Source organism: Pangasianodon hypophthalmus, chromosome 4 (assembly GCF_027358585.1).
Source record: "Pangasianodon hypophthalmus isolate fPanHyp1 chromosome 4, fPanHyp1.pri, whole genome shotgun sequence".
NCBI classification, from domain to species: Eukaryota; Metazoa; Chordata; class Actinopteri; order Siluriformes; family Pangasiidae; genus Pangasianodon; species Pangasianodon hypophthalmus.
Window position 1 is genome coordinate 260,355 of NC_069713.1, and position 23,496 is coordinate 283,850.

At 40.9% G+C, this 23,496-nt stretch overlaps 1 protein-coding gene across 1 annotated transcript; it reads left to right on the forward strand.

The window, feature by feature from the left end:
* The first annotated feature begins 5,248 nt into the window (after positions 1-5,248).
* Positions 5,249-22,920, forward strand: LOC113525288 (zinc finger protein 239-like). The gene is made up of 3 exons (XM_053233394.1): positions 5,249-5,576; positions 18,297-18,449; positions 19,494-22,920. Exons 2-3 carry the CDS (start codon positions 18,303-18,305, stop codon positions 20,490-20,492), a joined length of 1,146 nt encoding a protein of 381 aa, XP_053089369.1. The 5' UTR covers positions 5,249-5,576; positions 18,297-18,302; the 3' UTR covers positions 20,493-22,920.
* The last annotated feature ends 576 nt before the right edge of the window (positions 22,921-23,496 follow it).

Sequence of the window (23,496 nt, forward strand, 5' to 3'; positions counted from 1 at the left end):
GGGCAGTAAATACACAGGGCAGTAAATACACAGGACAGTAAATACTCAGGACAGTAAATACACAGAACAGTAAATACACAGGGCAGTAAATACACAGGGCAGTAAATACTCAGGACAGTAAATACACAGAACAGTAAATACACAGGGCAGTAAATACACAGGGCAGTAAATACACAGGACAGTAAATACTCAGGACAGTAAATACACAGGGCAGTAAATACACAGGACAGTAAATACACAGGACAGTAAATACTCAGGACAGTAAATACACAGGACAGTAAATACACAGGACAGTAAATACACAGGGCAGTAAATACACAGGGCAGTAAATACACAGGGCAGTAAATACACAGGACAGTAAATACACAGGGCAGTAAATACACAGGGCAGTAAATACACAGGACAGTAAATACACAGGGCAGTAAATACACAGGACAGTAAATACACAGGACAGTAAATACTCAGGACAGTAAATACACAGGACAGTAAATACACAGGACAGTAAATACACAGGGCAGTAAATACACAGGGCAGTAAATACACAGGGCAGTAAATACACAGGGCAGTAAATACACAGAACAGTAAATACACAGGGCAGTAAATACACAGGACAGTAAATACACAGGGCAGTAAATACACAGGACAGTAAATACTCAGGACAGTAAATACACAGAGCAGTAAATACACAGGGCAGTAAATACACAGGGCAGTAAATACACAGAACAGTAAATACACAGGGCAGTAAATACACAGGACAGTAAATACACAGGACAGTAAATACTCAGGACAGTAAATACACAGAGCAGTAAATACACAGGGCAGTAAATACACAGGGCAGTAAATACACAGAACAGTAAATACACAGGGCAGTAAATACACAGGACAGTAAATACACAGGACAGTAAATACACAGAACAGTAAATACACAGGGCAGTAAATACACAGGGCAGTAAATACACAGGGCAGTAAATACACAGAACAGTAAATACACAGGGCAGTAAATACACAGGGCAGTAAATACACAGGACAGTAAATACACAGGACAGTAAATACTCAGGGCAGTAAATACACAGGGCAGTAAATACACAGAACAGTAAATACACAGGGCAGTAAATACACAGGACAGTAAATACACAGGACAGTAAATACACAGGGCAGTAAATACACAGGGCAGTAAATACTCAGGACAGTAAATACACAGGGCAGTAAATACACAGGACAGTAAATACTCAGGACAGTAAATACACAGAGCAGTAAATACACAGGGCAGTAAATACACAGGGCAGTAAATACACAGAACAGTAAATACACAGGGCAGTAAATACACAGGACAGTAAATACACAGGACAGTAAATACACAGAACAGTAAATACACAGGGCAGTAAATACACAGGGCAGTAAATACACAGGGCAGTAAATACACAGAACAGTAAATACACAGGGCAGTAAATACACAGGGCAGTAAATACACAGGACAGTAAATACACAGGACAGTAAATACTCAGGGCAGTAAATACACAGGGCAGTAAATACACAGAACAGTAAATACACAGGGCAGTAAATACACAGGACAGTAAATACACAGGACAGTAAATACACAGGGCAGTAAATACACAGGGCAGTAAATACACAGGACAGTAAATACACAGGACAGTAAATACTCAGGACAGTAAATACACAGGACAGTAAATACACAGGGCAGTAAATACACAGGGCAGTAAATACACAGAACAGTAAATACACAGGGCAGTAAATACACAGGACAGTAAATACACAGGACAGTAAATACACAGGACAGTAAATACACAGGGCAGTAAATACACAGGGCAGTAAATACACAGGGCAGTAAATACACAGGGCAGTAAATACACAGAACAGTAAATACACAGGGCAGTAAATACACAGGGCAGTAAATACACAGGGCAGTAAATACACAGAACAGTAAATACACAGGGCAGTAAATACACAGGACAGTAAATACACAGGACAGTAAATACACAGAACAGTAAATACACAGGACAGTAAATACACAGGACAGTAAATACACAGAACAGTAAATACACAGGACAGTAAATACACAGGACAGTAAATACACAGGGCAGTAAATACTCAGGGCAGTAAATACACAGGGCAGTAAATACACAGGACAGTAAATACTCAGGGCAGTAAATACACAGAGCAGTAAATAAACAACAGTGTTGTGTTGGAAAGCTATTGCAACAGTGGACTGTAAACTATTGTGTAGTTAATAAGTTAATAAGATGAAATAGTAGAAAGTATATTTTGTGTAAAAGAAGAAGTGGTCCAGAGGCAGCGCAGATTTAACTGTAAAGTGAAAGTAAAAGGCATGTCAGGTGTGTTAGTGTCATTAGATCACAGAACAGGAAAGTTTCATGTGTCCATATTCTCCTCCCTGTTCACTCCCTCATTCTATTATTCTCTCTCTATCCCTCTCTCTATCTATCCCTCTCTCATACACACACACACACACACTCCCTCTCTCTATCCCTCTCTCACACACTCCCTTTCTCTCTCTATCCCTCTCTCACACACTCCCTTTCTCTATCTATCCCTCTCTCATACACACACACACACACACACTCCCTCTCTCTATCCCTCTCTCACACACTCCCTTTCTCTATCTATCCCTCTCTCATACACACACACACACACTCCCTCTCTCTATCCCTCTCTCTCACACACTCCCTTTCTCTATCTATCCCTCTCTCTCTCACACACACACTACCATTGATCATGCTATTCTACTCAATAGACTAGAAAATGTAGTAGGCATTAAGGGAACAGCCCTTTCCTGGCTCAGGTCTTATTTGACTGATCGTTATCAGTTTGTAAACGTAAATGGTGACTTCTCTTCTCATGCTAAGGTAAAGTTTGGTGTTCCGCAAGGCTCTGTTTTAGGCCCACTGCTCTTTTCTTTATATATGCTACCTCTGGGCAAAATTATTCGTAAGCATGGTATTAGCTTCCACTGTTACGCTGATGACACACAGTTGTATGTTTCAGCAAAGCCAGATGACAGACACCAGCTTAATAAAGTTGAGGAATGTGTAAAAGACATTAGAAACTGGATGCTTATTAACTTTCTCTTACTTAATTCTGACAAGACAGAAGTACTTGTACTAGGACCACATGCAGCTAGAAGTAAGCTTTCTGATTACATAATAACTCTGGATGACCTTTCTGTTTCGTCATGTGCAGCAGTAAAAGACCTTGGTGTGATTATCGACTCTAGTCTTTCTTTTGAAGCTCATGTAGATAATATAACTAGGATTGCTTTCTTTCATCTCAGAAATATTGCTAAAATAAGAAATATATTGTCACTACACGATGCAGAAAAATTAGTTCATGCTTTTGTTACCTCTAGGTTGGATTATTGTAATGCCTTACTGTCTGGATGTTCCAGTAGATGCACAAACAAGCTCCAGTTAGTCCAGAATGCAGCAGCGAGAGTCCTTACTAGAACCAGAAGATATGACCACATCACCCCTATCTTATCCACACTGCATTGGCTCCCAATCAAATTTCGTATTGATTATAAAATACTACTATTGACCTATAAAGCACTAAATGGTCTCGCGCCACAGTACCTGAGCGAACTTTTGGTCTTTTATGATCCGTCACGCCTACTCAGATCAAAAGATGCAGGCTATTTGTTGGTACCTCGAATAATGCGGGCTACAGCTGGGGGTAGAGCTTTCTCATACAAAGCCCCACAGTTATGGAACAGCCTTCCACTTAGTGTTCGGGGCTCAGACACAGTCTCAGTGTTTAAGTCTAGGCTGAAAACATATTTGTTTAGTCAAGCCTTTTGTGAATAGTTTTCTTAGGTACAGGGGCAGGTCTGGAGGGTTTCACAGGCATAGAGTGTTGTGGTGAAATGGGATGTTTGGATGCTGTCGCCCCCCCACTCTCACACGTTCACTCAGGTTTGTCGACGGTGGAGTGGCTGGCTGCCTTATGTCCCAGGGTGCCCTCATGTCTGTGTTAGCTTCTGGCTCTCCCTTTCAGTTATGCTGTCATAGCTAGTCTTGCCGGAGTCCCTGCTTGCACTCTGCATGCAAAGTACATCGTGCTTAACCATTAGAGGACAAAAGCTCACCTAACAATCTCTTCCTTTCTCTCCATCTCTCTCTCTCCCTCACTCTCTGTCGAGCTACACATGCTACTTCTGAGATGCCAATGATGCCAGTGATCCTGACCCCTTCTGCTCCTCCTCGCTGCCTGACCCATCCTGATGCCCTACTTCTGGTTGGAGTTCTCATCGGTTGAGTTCGCTCGCTGCTGCTGGGGGTGGCCCCATATGGACTGCCTGAAGAACTGTTTGGATTGCTGGGGATGGTGCCACCTGGGGGCTGTGGAGATGGCTTGGGGATCACATATGGGGAGCTGTACTGTAATGGCTTGGGACTGCGATTGCTGTAGTGGCTTTGGGGCTGCAGTTGCCACGAGCAGCTTCGTACTCAGGACTCCATCAGTGGACAGTGGATAGATTTTAACCAGCCGGACCTCTTGCAAATACTGCGATGAATTTATTGGTTGCACAATTGCACTATTTGTTCATATAGTACACAATAGAAGGGATTTATTTATAATTGCACTATCCGTTGCACCCAGATGAGGATGGGTTCCCTTTTGAGCCTGGTTCCTCTCAAGGTTTCTTCCTCATATCATCTCGGGGAGTTTTTCCTTGCCACCGTCGCCACTGGCTTGCTCATTAGGGATAAATTCACAGTGATAAATTTAAATATTTACAATATATTTTTGTGAATCCATTTATTTCTGTAAAGCTGCTTTGTGACAATGTCCATTGTTAAAAGCGCTATACAAATAAAATTGAATTGAATTGAATTGAACTTCCTCTCTCTCTGCCCCCTCTCTCTATCCCTCTCTCTCTCTCTCTCTATCCCTCTCTCTCTCTCACACACACACACACTCCCTCTCTCTATCCCTCTCTCTCTCACTCACACACACACACACACACACACACACACTCCCTCTCTCTATCCCTCTCTCTCTCACACACACACACACACACACACACACACTCCCTCTCTCTATCCCTCTCTCTCTCACACACACACACACACACACACACACACTCCCTCTCTCTATCCCTCTCTCTCTCTCTCACACACACACACACACACAGACACTCTCTCTCTCTCTCTCTCTCCCTCTCCCTCCCTCCCTCTCTCTCTGAGGTCAGGGCTTTAAGCAGTAGCAGTAGCATGCCAGTGCTTTCTCACGCGCTTATAGTCTTTGGGATAGCGGGATAGCGCCAAAAGCTTCAAAACAGTTCAACCTCTTCCGGTGTTTGCGTGACGTTGGACGCTTAGGACGTCATCACAGTCACGTGGTAAGGGACGCAGCTCCAGCACATTGTGTGGAAACAGTGGGATTGTCTGCAGAGAGAGAGGGAGAGATAGAGAGAGAGAGGGAGAAGAGAAGGAGAAGGAGAAGGAGAAGACGCTTCGGTGCAGAAAGTCCCGACACTGAAATGAAGGCTTGTGCTTTATGTGAGGAGCTGCAGTTGTGCTGGAGAGCCTGAGGTGAAGGTAAGCTCCACTGCTGCTGTTACTGCGGAATATCCACATTACACTGATTTACTGACAGAGAAGAGGATTGTTTCTCATCGCTACGTGCCTTTATCTTTAAACAGGAACTTCTTAAACACTGTGTACTCTCAGCTTCATTAAACACATCCTACTGCAATAAATCTCTCTAAACAACTATTCAGACTTACACACTACATGCACAAAAGTATGTGCACCCCGACCATCACGCTCATATGTGCTTGTTGAACATCTCATTCCAGATTTATTCCTCTTAGTTCCAGTGAAGGGAAACTGTAATGAGAGACATTCTGTACAACTGTGTGCTTCAGACTTTGTGGCAACAGTTTGGGGAAGAAACACTTATGCGTGTGATGGTCAGGGGTGCACATACTTTTGGTCATATAATGTATATTTATGGTCATTGCAGAGAAAACATTAATATCAAAAACATCCAGAGGTTAAATGAATGAAAAGTAATACACTTGCTCCTCAGAAACTGTTAGGACTGAGCCTATATAATGCTTATTGCATGGAAAAGTCCATAACATTGTAGATATTAAAATTAATTCCTTATTAAACGTGTGTTAAATCTTAAAACTTTCATATTTCACTACTGTACAGATGAATAACACTGTTCTATATGTTCAGTTACAAAGATTTATATTTCTATAAAATTATTAAATGAAACTGTAAAATAAAACCTGTAATGTATTCTTAAAGAGCACTGTACCCATGACGTGACCTTCATGCATTCCTACTGTAGACATTTAGAAATGATTATAAACTATATATTATATGTAAACTATATATACACTGCATTTCATTGTCTCTGTACTCGTATTCTGACAATGACAATAAAGTTGAACCTAACGTAACCTAACCTATATGGCCAAAAGTATGTGGACACCTGACCATCAGCCCCATATGCGGTTCTTTCCCAAACTCTTACCACAAAGATGTAAAGCACACAATTGTCTAAAATGTCTTTGTGTTCTGTAGTATTAAGATTTCCCTTAACTCAAACAAACCAGCCCAAACCTGTTCCAGCATGACCTCCTGTTTCTGCCCGACCTCACTAATGCTCTTGTGGCTGAATGAACACAAATCCCCACAGCCATGCTCCAGATTCTAGTGGAAAGCCTTCACAGAAGAGTGGAGGCTGTTATAGCAGTAATTGCAGGGCAACATCCATATTAATGCCCATGGTTCCTGAATGAGAAGTCCAACAGGCTCATGCAGGTGATGGTAGGACTGGGCGATATGAAAAAATGTGATATCATGATATGTTACATTTCCTCTGAAACTGCTGGGGAGAAAAACATCTATACAAAATAACTGCATGCATTCATGACTGCTTTTGATAATGATGTTAAGTAAACACCAGTGAAAGTGTTTAGTGTCTTTTCTGATTGTATTTGGAAGTGACATTGAGCAGAACTATCACAAATGAGAACAAAGAAAAACATAAATATTAAATAAATATTAAAATACTCTTTAACTTCAGGTTGCAGGAATCCAAACAACAGAAGTACCTCCCTGTTTAGAAGGTACAAGTTCCTCATCTTTTAGTTCGGAGTGTTGCGGGGTATTTCGCTCTGTGTCACGCTCCTCCATATTGTTTTTGTTACGGCACATTGCTAGTAGCTCCTAGCTCCAACCTCTGTTGCGTAAATCAGCTGCTGACAAATGGCTTTTGCAACATTGCCGATATGGATAATATCGGAAAATATCTCGATATAGACGTTTTTCTATCTTCCTATGATACGTATTGCTATATAGCACAGCCCCAGGTGATGGTCAGGTGTCTACATAGTTTTAGCAGTACAGTGTATATAAACCCTGTACAACACAGAATCTAAAAGATGAGTGGTGGTCAGCTGGTAGTGTGGTGATGCAGAATGTAGTGAATCGCTGTGAATTCTGAAGCGTGGCTGTGGGGATTTGTGTTCATTCAGCCAGAGGAGCATTAGTGAGGTCGGGCGAGGAGGCCTGGCATGCAGTCTGCATTACAATTCATCCAAGTTCAAGTTCACTTTATTGTCAAATGTTTCCAGAATACAGAGTACACGAGAAACAATGAAATTCTTGTGCTACAGTGGCACACCCATACAGTTAACACAAAGTGCATAGAAACAAGCAAAAAAAGACAGAACATACAAGACTGCAGCGTAGAGAGAGCTTTCACATGGGTGGGAGGAAAGTATTACACAGAACACTCGCTCTAGTGCACAGGGGCATTGTCATGCTGGAACAGGTTTGGGCCTCTTAGTTCCAGTGAAGGGAAACTGTAATGCTACAGCACACAGAGACATTCTGTACATTTGAGTGCTTCAGACTTTGTGGAAACCGTTTGGGGAAGAAACAAATATGGGTCTGATGGACAGGTGTTCACATACTTTTGGTCATACAGTTCACATACTTACAGTCATTGCAGAGAAAACATTATTATCAAAAACATCCAGAGGTTAAATGAATGAAAAGTAATACACTTGCTCCTCAGAAACTGTTAGGACTGAGCCTATATAATGCTTATTGCATGGAAAAGTCCATAACTTTATGGTAAATTTTTATTAAATCACATAAACTCCAAAAGATGAATGAAAAGGACAAGCTGACTTTCATATTTCATTATTAATAAATAAGTTTATTCTGTATTTCAATTACAAAATGTTATGTTTTCATAAAAGTATTAAATGAAACGGTTCTGTAAAAACTGTAATGTATTCTTAAAGAGCAGAGAGTTCTGTACCCATGACATGACCTTCGTGCATTTCTACTGTAGATATTTAGAAAAAAAGATATACAGAACATGGAAAAAATATTCACTATACACTATATGACCAAAAGCCTGTGGACACCGGACCGTCACAGCCAAATGTGAACCTTCCTCAAACTGTTGTGTTTGTAGAAAGTCTTTGTATGCTGTAGCAGTAAGATTTCTTTTCACTGGAGCAAACCGGCCCAAACTTGTTCCAGCATGCACAAAGAGAGGTTTATAAATACATGGTGTGTGAAGGTTGGTGTGGAAGAGATCGAGTGGCCTGCACAGAGCCCTGACCTCAACCCCACTGAACACCTTTGGGATTGAATTGGAATGCAGACTGCACTCCAGGCCTCCTCGCCTGACGTCAGTGCCCGACCTCACTAATGCTCTTGTGGCTGAATGAACACAAATCCCCACAGCCATGCTCCAGATTCTAGAGGAAAGCCTTCTCAGAAGAGTGGAGGCTGTTATAGCAGTAATTGCAGGGCAACATCCATATTAATGCCCATGGTTCCTGAATGAGAAGTCCAACAGGCTCATGCAGGTGATGGTCAGATGTCTGCATACTCCTGGCCATATCATGTATATAAATACTGAATAAACACTGTACAACACAGAATCTGAAATATTAGTGGGGCATCAGCTGGTAGTATGATGATGCAATATGTAGTGACCCGCTGTGAATATGACAATGGAAATAAGGTGCAGCAGATTCTGGACCACATGCTGGAGTACTCTCTAACAGAGAGCGGCAGAGAGAACAGGCTGTAGATTGGGTGGCTGGAATCTCTTCTGGATCTTGTTCATATAGCATTTAAAGTACACTTTATGGCCAAAAGTATGTGTATGTATATATATTCCAGATTTAGTCCTCCTTTGCTGCTATAATAACCTCCACTCATTTGGGAAGGCTTTCCTCTAGCTTTTGAAGCGTGGCTGTGGGGATTTGTGTTCATTCAGCCAGAGGAGCATTAGTGAGGTCGGGCGAGGAGGCCTGGCACGCAGTCTGCATTACAATTCATCCAAGTTCAAGTTCACTTTATTGTCAAATGTTTCCAGAATACAGAGTACACGAGAAACAATGAAATTCTTGTGCTACAGTGGCACACCCATACAGTTAACACAAAGTGCATAGAAACAAGCAAAAAAAGACAGAACATACAAGACTGCAGCGTAGAGAGAGCTTTCACATGGGTGGGAGGAAAGTATTACACAGAACACTCGCTCTAGTGCACAGGGGCATTGTCATGCTGGAACAGGTTTGGGCCTCTTAGTTCCAGTGAAGGGAAACTGTAATGCTACAGCACACAGAGACATTCTGTACATTTGAGTGCTTCAGACTTTGTGGAAACCGTTTGGGGAAGAAACAAATATGGGTCTGATGGACAGGTGTTCACATACTTTTGGTCATACAGTTCACATACTTACAGTCATTGCAGAGAAAACATTATTATCAAAAACATCCAGAGGTTAAATGAATGAAAAGTAATACACTTGCTCCTCAGAAACTGTTAGGACTGAGCCTATATAATGCTTATTGCATGGAAAAATTAATTACATGGTAAAATAAAATGAATTTCTTATTAAATGTTTATTACATCACATTAACATAAACTTCAAAATATGAATGAAAAGGCCTTTGGGTACTCATAACCTGACTTTCATATTTCACTAATGTACAGATGAATAATTCTGTTCTATATGTTCATTTACAAAATGTTATATTTCCATAAAATTATTAAATGAAACGGTTCTGTAAAAACTGTAATGTATTCTTAAAGAGCAGAGAGTTCTGTACCCATGACATGACCTTCGTGCATTTCTACTGTAGATATTTAGAAAAAAAGATATACAGAACATGGAAAAAATATTCACTATACACTATATGACCAAAAGCCTGTGGACACCGGACCGTCACAGCCAAATGTGAACCTTCCTCAAACTGTTGTGTTTGTAGAAAGTCTTTGTATGCTGTAGCAGTAAGATTTCTTTTCACTGGAGCAAACCGGCCCAAACTTGTTCCAGCATGCACAAAGAGAGGTTTATAAATACATGGTGTGTGAAGGTTGGTGTGGAAGAGATCGAGTGGCCTGCACAGAGCCCTGACCTCAACCCCACTGAACACCTTTGGGATTGAATTGGAATGCAGACTGCACTCCAGGCCTCCTCGCCTGACGTCAGTGCCCGACCTCACTAATGCTCTTGTGGCTGAATGAACACAAATCCCCACAGCCATGCTCCAGATTCTAGAGGAAAGCCTTCTCAGAAGAGTGGAGGCTGTTATAGCAGTAATTGCAGGGCAACATCCATATTAATGCCCATGGTTCTGGAATGGAAAGTCCAACAGGCTCATGCAGGTGATGGTCAGATGTCTGCATACTCCTGGCCATATAGTGCATTTAAACACTAAGGAAACACTTGGAAGTTGAGAGCGATTAATAATTCTGTAGCAATTGATGATAAAGCCAGTCAGGATCTGGAACAACTGGATGATGCAATCGTTCATTAAAAAAATCTTAGAGGCACTGTTATACCAACTTCACTACACACCCAGTTTTCAGTCCATGTAAGCTCCTTATGAATGTGTACACAGAGCAACTTAAAACTGACAGTATTATATAAGAACAAAGTTAACAATACATTCTACTGAAAAGGGTGTAGGAAGCCCAACATGTGGCAGCAATGCTCGGCTTGACTTGTCATTATAGTGTGAAAGGAATTTCAGAGCAGACATTCATCTTCAGATTATTCTAAGCTAAAGTAGAAAAGGAAGAAAGTCATGTCATGGGAACAGCCATTTCTGAGGAGTATACGCTATATGGCCAAAAGTATGTGTACCCCTGACACTCACACCCATATGTGCTTGTTGAACATCTCATTCCAGATTTATTCCCCTGTGCTGTTATAATAAGCTCCACTCTTCTGAGAAGACTTTTCTACTAGATTTTGGAGTGTGGCTGTGGGGATTTGTGTTCATTCAGCTACAAGAGCACTAATGAGGTTGGGCGAGGAGGCCTGGCACGCAGTCTGCATTACAATTCATCCAATTCCACTTCATCCAAGTGCAAGTTCACTTTACTTTCAAATGTTTCCAGAATACAGAGTACATGAGAAACAAGTAAATTATTGCACTACAATGTCACGACCATAGACTTATCGTGAAATGTATGCAACGAGCAAACAGATACATCATACAAGACTGCAGCGTAGAGAGAGCTTTCACATGGGTGGGAGGAAAGTATTACACAGGTCAAACTACATGTAGAAATGTGCAAATTAAGTGATCTGGTTTAAGAGTGAATAGTGAAAACTGAGTAATACGATTAAAAAAACAACACCACAAAACTGAGCAAAAACATGCATAGGAGGTGAATTTAAAGTGAGGTAGTCCCAAATGTACATTTACCAAGGTAAAGAATATGTTGTATGTGAGATGGGCGGTTGCAGTTGCAGGAAAGGTTTGGTCTGGTGAGGAAGAATGAAGGGTTAGATGATTATAGACTGGGCCCTCTTCCTGCTTCTGGTTAAGTGAATCTGTTGGAGTTGTGGGAGATCTGTGCCGATGAGTTTTGATGCAGGTCTCACTGTCCTCTGAATGGGTTTTGGTTGAGTGTGCTCAGGTTGCCAAACCACATGGTGATACATGCAGTCAGGACACTCTCTACAGAGCACCGGTAAAAGTTCACCATGGTTGCTATGTTTGTTCCAAACTTACGTCTCCTAAGAAAGAACAGACGTTCCTGTCCCTTTTTGTGAATGCTGCTGGTGTTTAGAGACCAAGATAAGGAGTCTGATAGCTGAACGCCCAGGAATCTACAGCTGCTGATGATTTTAACAGGTGAACCATTAATAGTGACAGGAGTATGGGCCCCTCTGTTTTCCTGACGTCCACAATTAGCTAAAGTTTTGTTGTCGATCAGAGCTAGAGTTCAGTTGAGTTCTTCCACACCAAACTCATCAAACCAAGTCTTCATTGTCCTCACTTTGTGCACAGGGGCATTGTCATGCTGGAACAGGTTTGGGCCTCTTAGTTCCAATGAAGGGAAACTGTAATGCTACAGCACACAGAGACATTCTGTACAATTGTGTGCTTCAGACTTTGTGGAAACCGTTTGGGGAAGAAACAAATATGGGTCTGATGGACAGGTGTTCACATACTTTTGATCATACAGTTCACATACTTACAGTCATTGCAGAGAAAACATTATTATCAAAAACATCCAGAGGTTAAATGAATGAAAAGTAATACACTTGCTCCTCAGAAACTGTTAGGACTGAGCCTATATAATGCTTATTGCATGGAAAAATTAATTACATGGTAAAATAAAATGAATTTCTTATTAAATGTTTATTAAATAACACAAACTCTAATTCATATGAATGAAAAGCACTTCAGGTACTCATGACCTGACTTTCATATTTTATATTTCATTATTGATTGATTGAAATTCGGTTCTATATGTTCAGTTACAAAGATTTATTTTCCATAAATGTATTAAATGAAACTGTTCTCTAAAAACTGTAATGTATTCTTAAAGAGCAGAGAGTTCTGTACCCATGACATGACCTTCTACTGTAGACATTTAGGAAAAAAAGAAATACAGAACATGGGAAAAAAATTCAATATACACTATATGGCATTTGGACCATCACAGCCAAATGAGGTTCTTTCTCAAGCTGTTCCACCAATCTGGAAGAACACAATTGTATAGAATGTCTTTGTATGGTGTAGCAGTAAGATTTCTCTTCACTGGAACAAACTGGTCCAAACCTGTTCCAGCATGACTGTGCAGCTGTGCACAAAGAGAGGTTTATAAATACATGGTGTGTGAAGGTTGGTGTGGAAGAGATCGAGTGGCCTGCACAGAGCCCTGACCTCAACCCCACTGAACACCTTTGGGATTGAATTGGAATGCAGACTGCACTCCAGGCCTCCTCGCCTGACGTCAGTGCCCGACCTCACTAATGCTCTTGTGGCTGAATGAACACAAATCCCCACAGCCATGCTCCAGATTCTAGAGGAAAGCCTTTTCAGAAGAGTGGAGGCTGTTATAGCAGTAATTGCAGGGCAACATCCATATTAATGCCCATGGTTCCTGAATGAGAAGTCCAACAGGCTCATGCAGGTGATGGTCAGCTGGTAGTATGATGATGCAATATGTAGTGACCCGCTGTGAATATGACAATGGAAATAAGGTGCAGCAGGTTCTGGACCACATGCTGGAGTACTCTCTAACAGACAGCAGCAGAGAGAACAGGCTGTAGATTGGGTGGCTGGAATCTCTTTCAATCCTCTGGATCTTGTTCATATAGCATTTAACGTGCATTATATGGCCAAAAGTGAATATTCTATTCCAGATTTAGTCCTCCTTTGCTGCTATAATAACCTCCACTCATTTGGGAAGGCTTTCCTCTAGCTTTTGAAGTGTGGCTGTGGGGATTTGTGTTCATTCATATAGGTGATGTTCAGGTGTCTACTTACTCTTGGCCATATAGTGTATATAAATACTGAATAAACACTACAACACAGAATCTAAAATATTAGACAATTATTACTTATTATATACAATACAATTATTATTATACAGTAATAAATATATGAGTGGTCTGCTACCAAAGGTGCCGTGTTCTAAGTTGTTTAACACGTCTAGATGTAAATATAAGGAAATGAAAGCTGAAATTCTGATCTATCGTTCGATATTCATTTTTTTGATCTCAAACCCAAAAGACTTCAGTGTATAGCAAAAAACAAAAGAATTGGTCTTGTCGTTCCAGTACTTTTGGAGGGGACTGTGTATGTATGTATAGCTGTATGGAATGGACATTGATGTCTTAAAATTGATGCATCAATCCAGATATTTTGATCGTTATACCCCATGCCACAGTTTACCTGTACATTACCTGAGTGGAGCTGTCTTGTATGGAGTCAGCGTTTTAGGGACTATAACCTGTTGGTTATCTAATTATATCTATGTAGTTTGTCAATTCATTTACCATAAATTTCTCCAACACTTTTTATCTAAAATTTTGGAGAACATTTTGCCCAAGAACTGTATACTTTTTTTAGTAATAATAAGAGACATTATGTTTTATAGTTAGGTTTTGGAGGCATCGCAATATAGAATCAGCAATGAATAAAGTGGTCAGTGACCGACAGCTCGACTCTGTTCTTTTGGTATTGCCACACATGTACTGACCCACTTATCGAGAACATGCTAAAGAGGGACTCATATGACCAGATCACTTTTTTCCACATCACTGTATACTGTGCCTGTGCTTCCTACTGGCACTTTACACCACAATTTCCAAACCTTTTTGGAAAGACTTGCAACCTTTTGTTGCAAATTGTCTTTGTTACTGAAGTTCCTGTATCTGCAGTCCAATAATAATAAACACCCTTAAATCTCAAAGTCACTTGGATCTTTTCTTCTTGATATCTTGCTCCAAAATTGAGGTCAGCTCTCAGCTGTTTAGCATTTTAAACATGCCAGAGAGCATGGTATTACAGGGTAGTAATCTCATTCCTGCCCACTCCCAAAGTAATTCTGACCAATCCCACCCACTCCCCCAGAGAGTTTGACAAATCCTGCCTGCTCATTTAATTATCGTTTGCACCTGCCTGCAATATTTTCTTAAGTTGGTTGGTTCTGGCTCCTGAGTGGAGTTTCAAGTCAAGTTTATTTGTCATGTGCACAAAATGTCAAATGCTTGTTGTGAGGCTCAAGTACTCAATAGCTGTACAATACAAAAAATATACATCAGCAGATAAAGGGGGAAGGAGAAGAAGAAAGAGGGGAAAGAGATTATTTACAAATACAATATATATATACGGAATATGCAGAATATATTAGGGAACTGGTATGTATGCCTAGTTAGTAAGTAGGTAAAGTGCAGATACTAACTGTAAACGCTGGAATATGTTCAGTCACAGTATGAGAACAAGAATGCGAAACATAGTAAAATATATAGTAGCTATGTGCAGTTGTAGTGGCTGAGCAGTCCTCTATAGACATAGGAAAGTTCAAAAAGCAGATGAAGCAGTAGTACGAAATAGCATTTAAATTTTTTTTTAAAAATTACAATTAAATCAGATGCAGTAGTATGTGTAGCGTGTATTAAATATCATCAATATATCAATATATTGCAAAGAGACAGGACTTAGTCCTTAGCAGAAGTGAAGTGGTAATAGTGCCCTTAGAAATATGTGTGTCTAAAAGTGACAAAAACATGAGGGGATCAGTGTGTGGGAGGTAGTGGAGGCATGAGTGAAAGAGTAGAAGAAGGAGTAATGACTGGATTACAGTTCATTCAGGATCCTGATGGCCATCAGACAGAAACTGTTCTTCAGCCTGCTGGTTCTGGATTGAATGCTGTGGTGCTGTCTCCCTGATGGAAGTCTGATAAACAGTGTGTGTCCTGGATGATTGTGGTCTGTTGTGATATTGTGAGCCTTCCTCAGACATCGGGTGTGGAAGATGTCCTCTAAGGCCCCGAGTTTGTTGCCAATAATGAGTTCAGATGCTCTCACGACTCTCTTGAGGGCCTTGCGGTCACTGTGGGAGCAGTAGCCAAACCAGACAGTCATGCACCCACTCAGTTGCTTGTTCAGTCCCTTGTCATTTCTAGACTGGACTAAAGCAACTTGCTCCTGGCAGCTCTGCCTCTGAGCGCCATTCGACCTCTGCAGCTGATCCAGAATGCAGCTGCATGACTGGTGTTCAACCTTCCTAAGTTCTCCCACACCACCCCATTGCTGCGCTCCCTCCACTGGCTTCCTGTAGCTGCTGCATCAGTTTTAAAACACTGATGTTCCCCTACAAAGCCTAAAACGGACCAGCACCCACTTATCTCAAAGCACTTATCACACCTCGAGCGCCACCACGCTCCCTCCGATCCTCTAGCACTGCTCAACTGGTCCCACCATCTGTCAGGGTACACGGAAGACCTGCATCGAGACTCTTCTCTGTTCTGGGTGGAGGTGGTGGAATGAACTTCCCCTAGACGTCTGAACAGCTGAGTCACTGGCAGTCTTCAAACAACATCTAAAGACCTACCTCTTCCTAAAGTACTTAAATTAGCATGTTTCCTCTCACAAAAAAAATTGTCTGTATGCTTCTCTTACTATATTCCCCAACAAAGTTTTTAGACTGATGGTATTCTTAGTCTGTGACCTAGTGAACTGGTATCAGGATATATTTGATAGAGACTTCAAAGCACTTCTGTAAGTTGCTCTGGATAAGGGCATCTGCCAAATGCTGTAAATGTAAATGTAAAAATGCACCCAGTCAGGATGTTCTCTATGGTGCATTTGAAGAAGTTGGTCAGGATGTTGGGTGGAAACCAAATTTCCTGAGACTCCGCAGGAAGTGGAGTCACTGACGAGCAGATTTCACTGCTGTCTTAGTGTGAAGGGACCAGGTCAGATCATCAGTGAGGTGCACAGCAAGGAACTTAATACTCCTCTTTCCATAGCAGCCCCACTGATGTATAAGGGGGTGTGGCCATCCTCCTGCACCCTCCTGTAGTCCACAATCATCTCCTTAGTTTTGCTGATATTGAGGCAGAGGTTGCTGTCATTGCACCACTCTTATAACGCTCTGATATCATCCGTGTAGGCTGTCTCATCTCCATCCATGATGAGCCCCAGGATGCTGGTGTTGTCAGCAAACTTGAAAATGATGTTGGAGTTGTGCTTGATTTTCAACACCTGGTGTCTGTCAGAAAGTCCAAAATCCAAATGCATAGACAAGTGTTCAGTCCTTGAGGTTTGCAATGATTTTGGCTAGAATGATGTTGAAGGCAGAGCTTTCATCAAGGAACAGCATTCTCACGTAGGTGGTTTTCCACAGCATGATGCCACAGCAATCCGTGGCCAGGATTACAAGAGAGCAAAATTGGCCATGCTCTCTGGGTGGGAAGAATGGCTTACTCTCTCTCCCCGTCACTCGCACCGACACTAGCCAATTGCTGGCATCTCTGAGCTCATGCACCCACAGTAGGGCCGATTTAGGGTTGCCCTGTAATAATGCATGAGCAGCAGTTTGAAAAGATGTGGAGGTTAGCTTCACATGTCTCTGGTTGGTAGATGTTGTGTGATAGAGGACAGCTAGGATGTGTCTGGGAATTGGCAAGACCAAATTGGGGCGAAAATGGGGAGAAAAAAAAAATAAGAGCATAAAAAGAGTTATTTAAAACAGTGTGACTCTGACACTGAAAGCATTTACTAAATATGAATGAAAATAGTAAATGCATCATGCAGCAACAAAATAAGTAATTTGGCCAGGGGGCCTAAACTTGTGCATACAACTGTATATAGATAAATATAGATACTTTTGTACACAAAGTAGAGTAATATTATCTAGAAGAAGATTATTATTATGTTATTAAAAGCCACACAGATCAAGGAACACAAGCAAGGAGACACAACCCCTGAGCAGAGTCCAGTGTTTGGTCATTTACCACTTTAACCAGTGCCACTTTAACCAGTGCTGTCTCAGAACTGTGATGAGGCCTAAATCCTGACTGAATGATTTTGTGAAAGTGGTTCTCATGCAAGTATGGGCCTAACTGCTAACATTTTCTAGAACCTTAGAGATAAAGGGGAGGTTTGATATTGGTTTATAGTTTGACACCTGAAGAAAGGGCGAAGTAGGGTTTTTTACTCAGTGGTATAACTGCTTGTTTAAAAGATTTAGGTACATAGCCAGTGGTAAGTGAGGACTTTTATTATTTATGACTTTATTTTTCTCCACTTGGTTATTCCGGGTTTATCTTTAATTTGTCACCAGTGTGTGTATATATTAGTGAATGACACCTAAATCCATGTGAGTAAAAGATATATGTTGCTGGTGATGTCACAGCACATGACTTTGTCTATTACTTTGTCTATTCAAAAATAATTTGCTGCATTTAAATTGAGTTTCTAACTTATTTCATTTTCATTTTTTCTGATTCAGAAAAGAATGATGTTCTGTTGCAAGTCGTCTCCTGCTTCTTGTGTCCAGTTTCATACACCACTTGACCTGACCTCCACAAACACATCAAGAGATGGCACTGCTTCGGAAAGGCTTCAGATATCTGGAGAAATCAAATCTGAGAACCTGTCTTCAGTAAGTTGGAGTAGCCTTAATAATAATTAGTCACTTAAATTTTTTTTCTTCTTGACATCTTGATCCAAAATCAAGGTCATCTGTTCCTGCTCAGCATTTTATATTTTATACTTGTCACAGAGCATGGTGTTACAGGGTAGTAATCCCATTTCTGCCTGCTCCCCTAATTTAGGGGGCATGGTGGCTTAGTGGTTAGTACGTTTGCCTCGCACCTACAAATCCTGCCTCTGCCCTGGGTGCGTGGAGTTTGCATGTTCTCCCCATGCTTTGGGGGTTTCCTCTGGGTACTCTGGTTTCCTCCCCCAGTCCAAAGACATACGTTGTAGGTTGATTGGCATTTCCAAATTGTCCAAAGTGTGTGATTGTGCCCTGCAATGGGTTGGCACCCCCGCCTTGTGCCCCAAGTTTCCTGAGATAGGCTCCAGGCTTCCCTGCAACCCTGTGTAGTGTAAGCGGTACAGAGAATGGATGGATGGATGGATATATAATATAAGTGATATGTAAGTGATTCCCATGCAAGTATGACCTAACTGCTGAGTTACAACCTTTTCTAGGATCTTAGAGAGAGGTGAGATATTGGATATTGGCCTATAGTTTGACAGCTGACGAGGTTCGAGGTAGGGTTTTTTTACTCAGTGGTATAACTGCTTATACTGTTTATACCAAGATTTAGGTACTTAACCAATGCTAAGTGAGGAGTTCTATTATTTATGACTTTATTTTTCTCCACTTGGTTATTCTGGCTTAATCTTTAATTTGTCACCGGTGTGTGTGTATATTAGTGAATGACACATCTACATCTGTGTGAGGAAATGATATATGTTACTGGTGATGTCACAGTACATGACTTTGTTAGCATAAGATCTCAAATTGTGCACAGGCTCACATGGACTATTGATTAGTCACCGTATCTATTATCACTGGTGACTACAGATGTTACATTCATATTGTATTTTTTGTCTATTATTTTAACTATTCAAAAATAATTTGCTGCGTTTGAAATTGAGTTTCTAAATTTTTTTGTTTCCATTTTTTCTTATCCAGAAAGGAATGATGTTCTGTTACAAGTCGTCTCCTGCTTCTTTTGTCCAGTTTCACACACCTCTCGATCTGACCACCACAAACGCATCAAGAGATGGCACTGCTTCAGAAAGGCTTCAGATATCTGGAGAAATCAAATCTGAGAATCTGTCCCCAGTAAGTTGCAGCAGTCAGTCTGGTTCTCTCCTCCCAAAGACCTCACCCAAACTAACGTGGAAAAAAATCCACCACTGCTCAGACTGTGGGAAGAGTTTTGCTAGACTGGGAGACCTCCAAAAACACCAGAGAATTCACACTGGGGAGAAACCGTATCAGTGCTCAGAGTGTGGGAAGAGTTTTACTCAAGAGAGTAATCTCCAACAACACCAGCGCGTTCACACGGGAGAAAAACCGTACCACTGTACATGGTGTGGAAAGAGTTTTACTCATCAGCAGAATTTCCAAACGCATCAGCGAATTCACACTGGAGAAAAACCATATCAGTGCTCACAGTGTGGAAAGAGATTTACTCGCAAGAATGCTGTACAACGACACCAGCGCGTTCACACAGGTGAGAAACCGTATCACTGTATGCAGTGTGGGATGAGTTTTAGTGAGAGTGGTACTCTCAAAGAACACCAGCGACTACACACAGGAGAGAATCTGTTTCACTGCTCAGAATGCAGGAAGAGTTTTCATCAGAAGAAAACTCTACAAGGACATCAGCGCACTCACACCGGAGAGAAGCCATATTTCTGTACGGAGTGTGGAAAGAGTTTCAGTCGGATGAATACTCTACAGCAACACCACCGCATTCACACAGGAGAGAGGCCGTTTCAGTGTTCAGAGTGTGGACAGACATTTGCTCAACAAAGTACTCTCCACCGACACCAGCACATTCACACCGGAGAGAAACCGTATCAATGCTCACTGTGTGGGAAGAGTTTTAATCGCAAAAATACTCTACAACTACACCAGCGTCTTCACATAGGAGAGAAGTCCAGCACTGAGGAGATATACTAAGGAACTTCACAGTAAACACTGACAACTCGTAGCCTGTTCAAAGGCAATATATTTGTAGCATACCTGTCAAGTCGCATGGTTCAGTTTTTTTGCCTTTATTGTGTTCTCAAATCTCATGGGTTTTTTCCCACACTCAAAGCCACACTCATACCAACAAAAAATTTTGTTTCACAATTTACTGCTCTGTTGCAGAGTGTCATCTCAGAAACAACCGTTCCTGTTCCACCTAGCTAAGCTGGCCATTTCGCGTGTCGAGTTAAAGCTCATTGTGCACACAGTCTAGATCTCCAAAAGTGGATAGCAACCAGATACGTGACAAAATTTCCTGCTGAAGCGAGAGTTCAGTTTTCAAAGTCAAAACTAGGGGAAAATTGTAAAGTGTGTAGGCGTTATGTAAACACTCAGGAGTGTTCGACACTAAAATAAAGAATGAAGAGTATGGGGACTGACGCACTCACTGCACTGCTGAAATGGAAATTAATTAGTGTTACAATACTGTGATAACTCCATTAATTCTCAACAGATGCTTTATATAAGCATAAAAAATGTTTGAAAAACAGCCATCCCTAGTTTAAAAAGACGACAATAACAATAAAAGGAAAAGTGTGGAGAGCCTTTTCTTAGGGTTTCAGCACAACTCAATATTTTTAACAAATTGTTCAGGGTTTCCATCACCCATCTCCATATTTCCTTTATGGTTAGACTGGCAGGTATGTATGTTGTAGATATGATCAGCTGGCAGAAAAATCAGGAACAGTACATGAGTTGTACATCACTGCATAATTTCAGCCCACCCTCATGTGCCGTGAGTCTTTATTCAGTCGCTGTATTCCTCCTGTTTATCGTGAGGCTGTTTTTTAATTTGTTGGTCACTGATTTTCATGCAGTGTTCTTAAATAAATAGATTTGCATAAGCAATAAACAGGGTAGAATTTTTTGTGGTACAATGTGGATGTTTTATGTTGAATCATGCATTTCATTGAAGGACACAAGGCACTTAAAAAAAACCTTAATTGATGCCTTCTTGATTGATCAATCCTTCAGTTGTGACCTGGAAATCAGTCAAAGTCTGACATCTTTAAGAGAATGCTTTAAGATACATGGGCTTATAAGGGGAGATCTTAAAGGACTCCCATGACATGAGATCCTGCAGTAGGTGTTTGGGGAAGTGTAGCATATGAGGAAACCATCAAAAGGTTTTTAACAAGTTTAGGAGCTCCAGAAATGCATGCATTGGTGCTGCTGGAGCAGCAGTGGAAGCATTGGCAGCAGTGGAAGCAAAGGATTTGTGGGCCGCTTTGGGAAAACAAGCAGGCCTGCTGACCTCTGTGCACTGAGGGGAAAGTCGGTAATAGAGGAAGAAATACCCAGATCTGGGTCCATTGTCCCATCCTGGCCAGTGAGTTATGTACAGTCAGGCTAACCAGAGGAGTTTTTACCACCGAATCTCATACCCCCCTGGTGATTAATACATCTGACCATCATCACATTGCTTGCACAAACATGATCTGCATTGAAGGGCCATCAGAAGGAAAACTTACCTGCAACCTCATCACAGTAGTGAAAATCTGATGTGAGAGAAACAACATCTAGATAAGTCAGAGGCATTTGGGAAACAAGTCCTGATCAAATAGAAATGGAACTCTTCGTGCACAATGACCAAAGGTATGTTTGGAGAAAAAAGAGCAGCGTTTGAGGAAAACAGCATCCTGCCAGCTGTTAAGCATGGGGATGGATCTATTCTGCTTTGGGGTTGTATTGCAGCCAGTGACACAGAAAACAGTGCACAGGTAGATGCAAGAACGGATTCCAGTAAATATCAGCAAATTCTGGAAGCAAATGTGACTCAGTCAGTCAAAAGTGTCAGAAACATTCCTCAAAATCCACCATGAACTTCTTCAAGAAATGCAAGCTGAAGCTTCTGGAATGGCCCTCACAGTATCCTGACTTGAACATCATTGAAAATGTGTGTAGATCTTAAACATGCTGTGCATGCAAGACAGCCCAAGAAGATCTAAAAACCAGAAGCATTCTGCAAGGACAAGTGGGTGCAAATTCATTAAACAAGAATAGAAAGACACCTAGCTGGCTACAAAAAACATCTGTAAGCTGATGTCTGCAAATGGGAGTGTTACTAAATACTGACCTAGTAGTGTTTAATTTTTTCCCAGAATTGTTCATTTCATAATATATAAAGTAACTGTGCGTTAATATTTGCAGAAAAAAATGTTAATGTTGTTGTTGTTGTTGTTGTTTTTAATGGTTTGCTGAGGAGGTTGTTTTATTTCTCTTCTTCTATTTCCAAAAAGCAACAAAACATGTAATTTGGGCAGGAGTGCCCAAACTTTTGCATACAACTGTATATTTTAAGGTTTTACATGAAGTGTTAGAACCTTGAGTTTGTCAAGTAAAAAATATAGCATTTTTACCAGTTGTGGGATTTTTAGTTATTTTTATGTCGTTAGGTATAAAATAATTGCGTCCTCTCTGATGTCTATATTTTAGTGTCCCGAGTTGAATGTTCATTTAATAAATCAAGTTTTGCCATACTTTGACTTTATTAATGCTACATTATTACAAATAATTTACAATGATAGCCTAAATAAAGAAACTCTAATTATTATAAACTATATAATTATAAACTATATATAATACATTAATAAAGTAAAAACAGGCCAGTGAAACAAACTGAATCCTGTGGAAAATGAACTGTGAAACAGAAGACTTGTTTCTAAAACCTTAACGGACCTCCAGGAAAACAATGGGCAAAAAGCTGGTGCACAGATTGTGTTAATTAAATAATTAATTAATGTTAATTCTATCATTTGGCTTTGCTCTAAAATGACTGATGTTAGCATGAATTGTAGTTTTGCCCTCTCCAGGGAGAAAGTGTACATTTCATTGTCAGCAGCTCTGTTCCTTCCTGACTGAGTGATGATTCCACAAAGCTCCACTAGGTGGTGGTGTGAATGCCTGCTTCCCAATCCACCATGTTGTTGGTCTT

Bases quoted from the DNA above. Each gene is read 5' to 3' on its own strand.
- LOC113525288 (XM_053233394.1), top strand. From the start codon at position 18,303: ATGATGTTCTGTTGCAAGTCGTCTCCTGCTTCTTGTGTCCAGTTTCAT. The intron at 18,450-19,493 runs GTAAGTTGGAGT...TTTCTTATCCAG, and splicing joins AATCTGAGAACCTGTCTTCA to AAAGGAATGATGTTCTGTTA.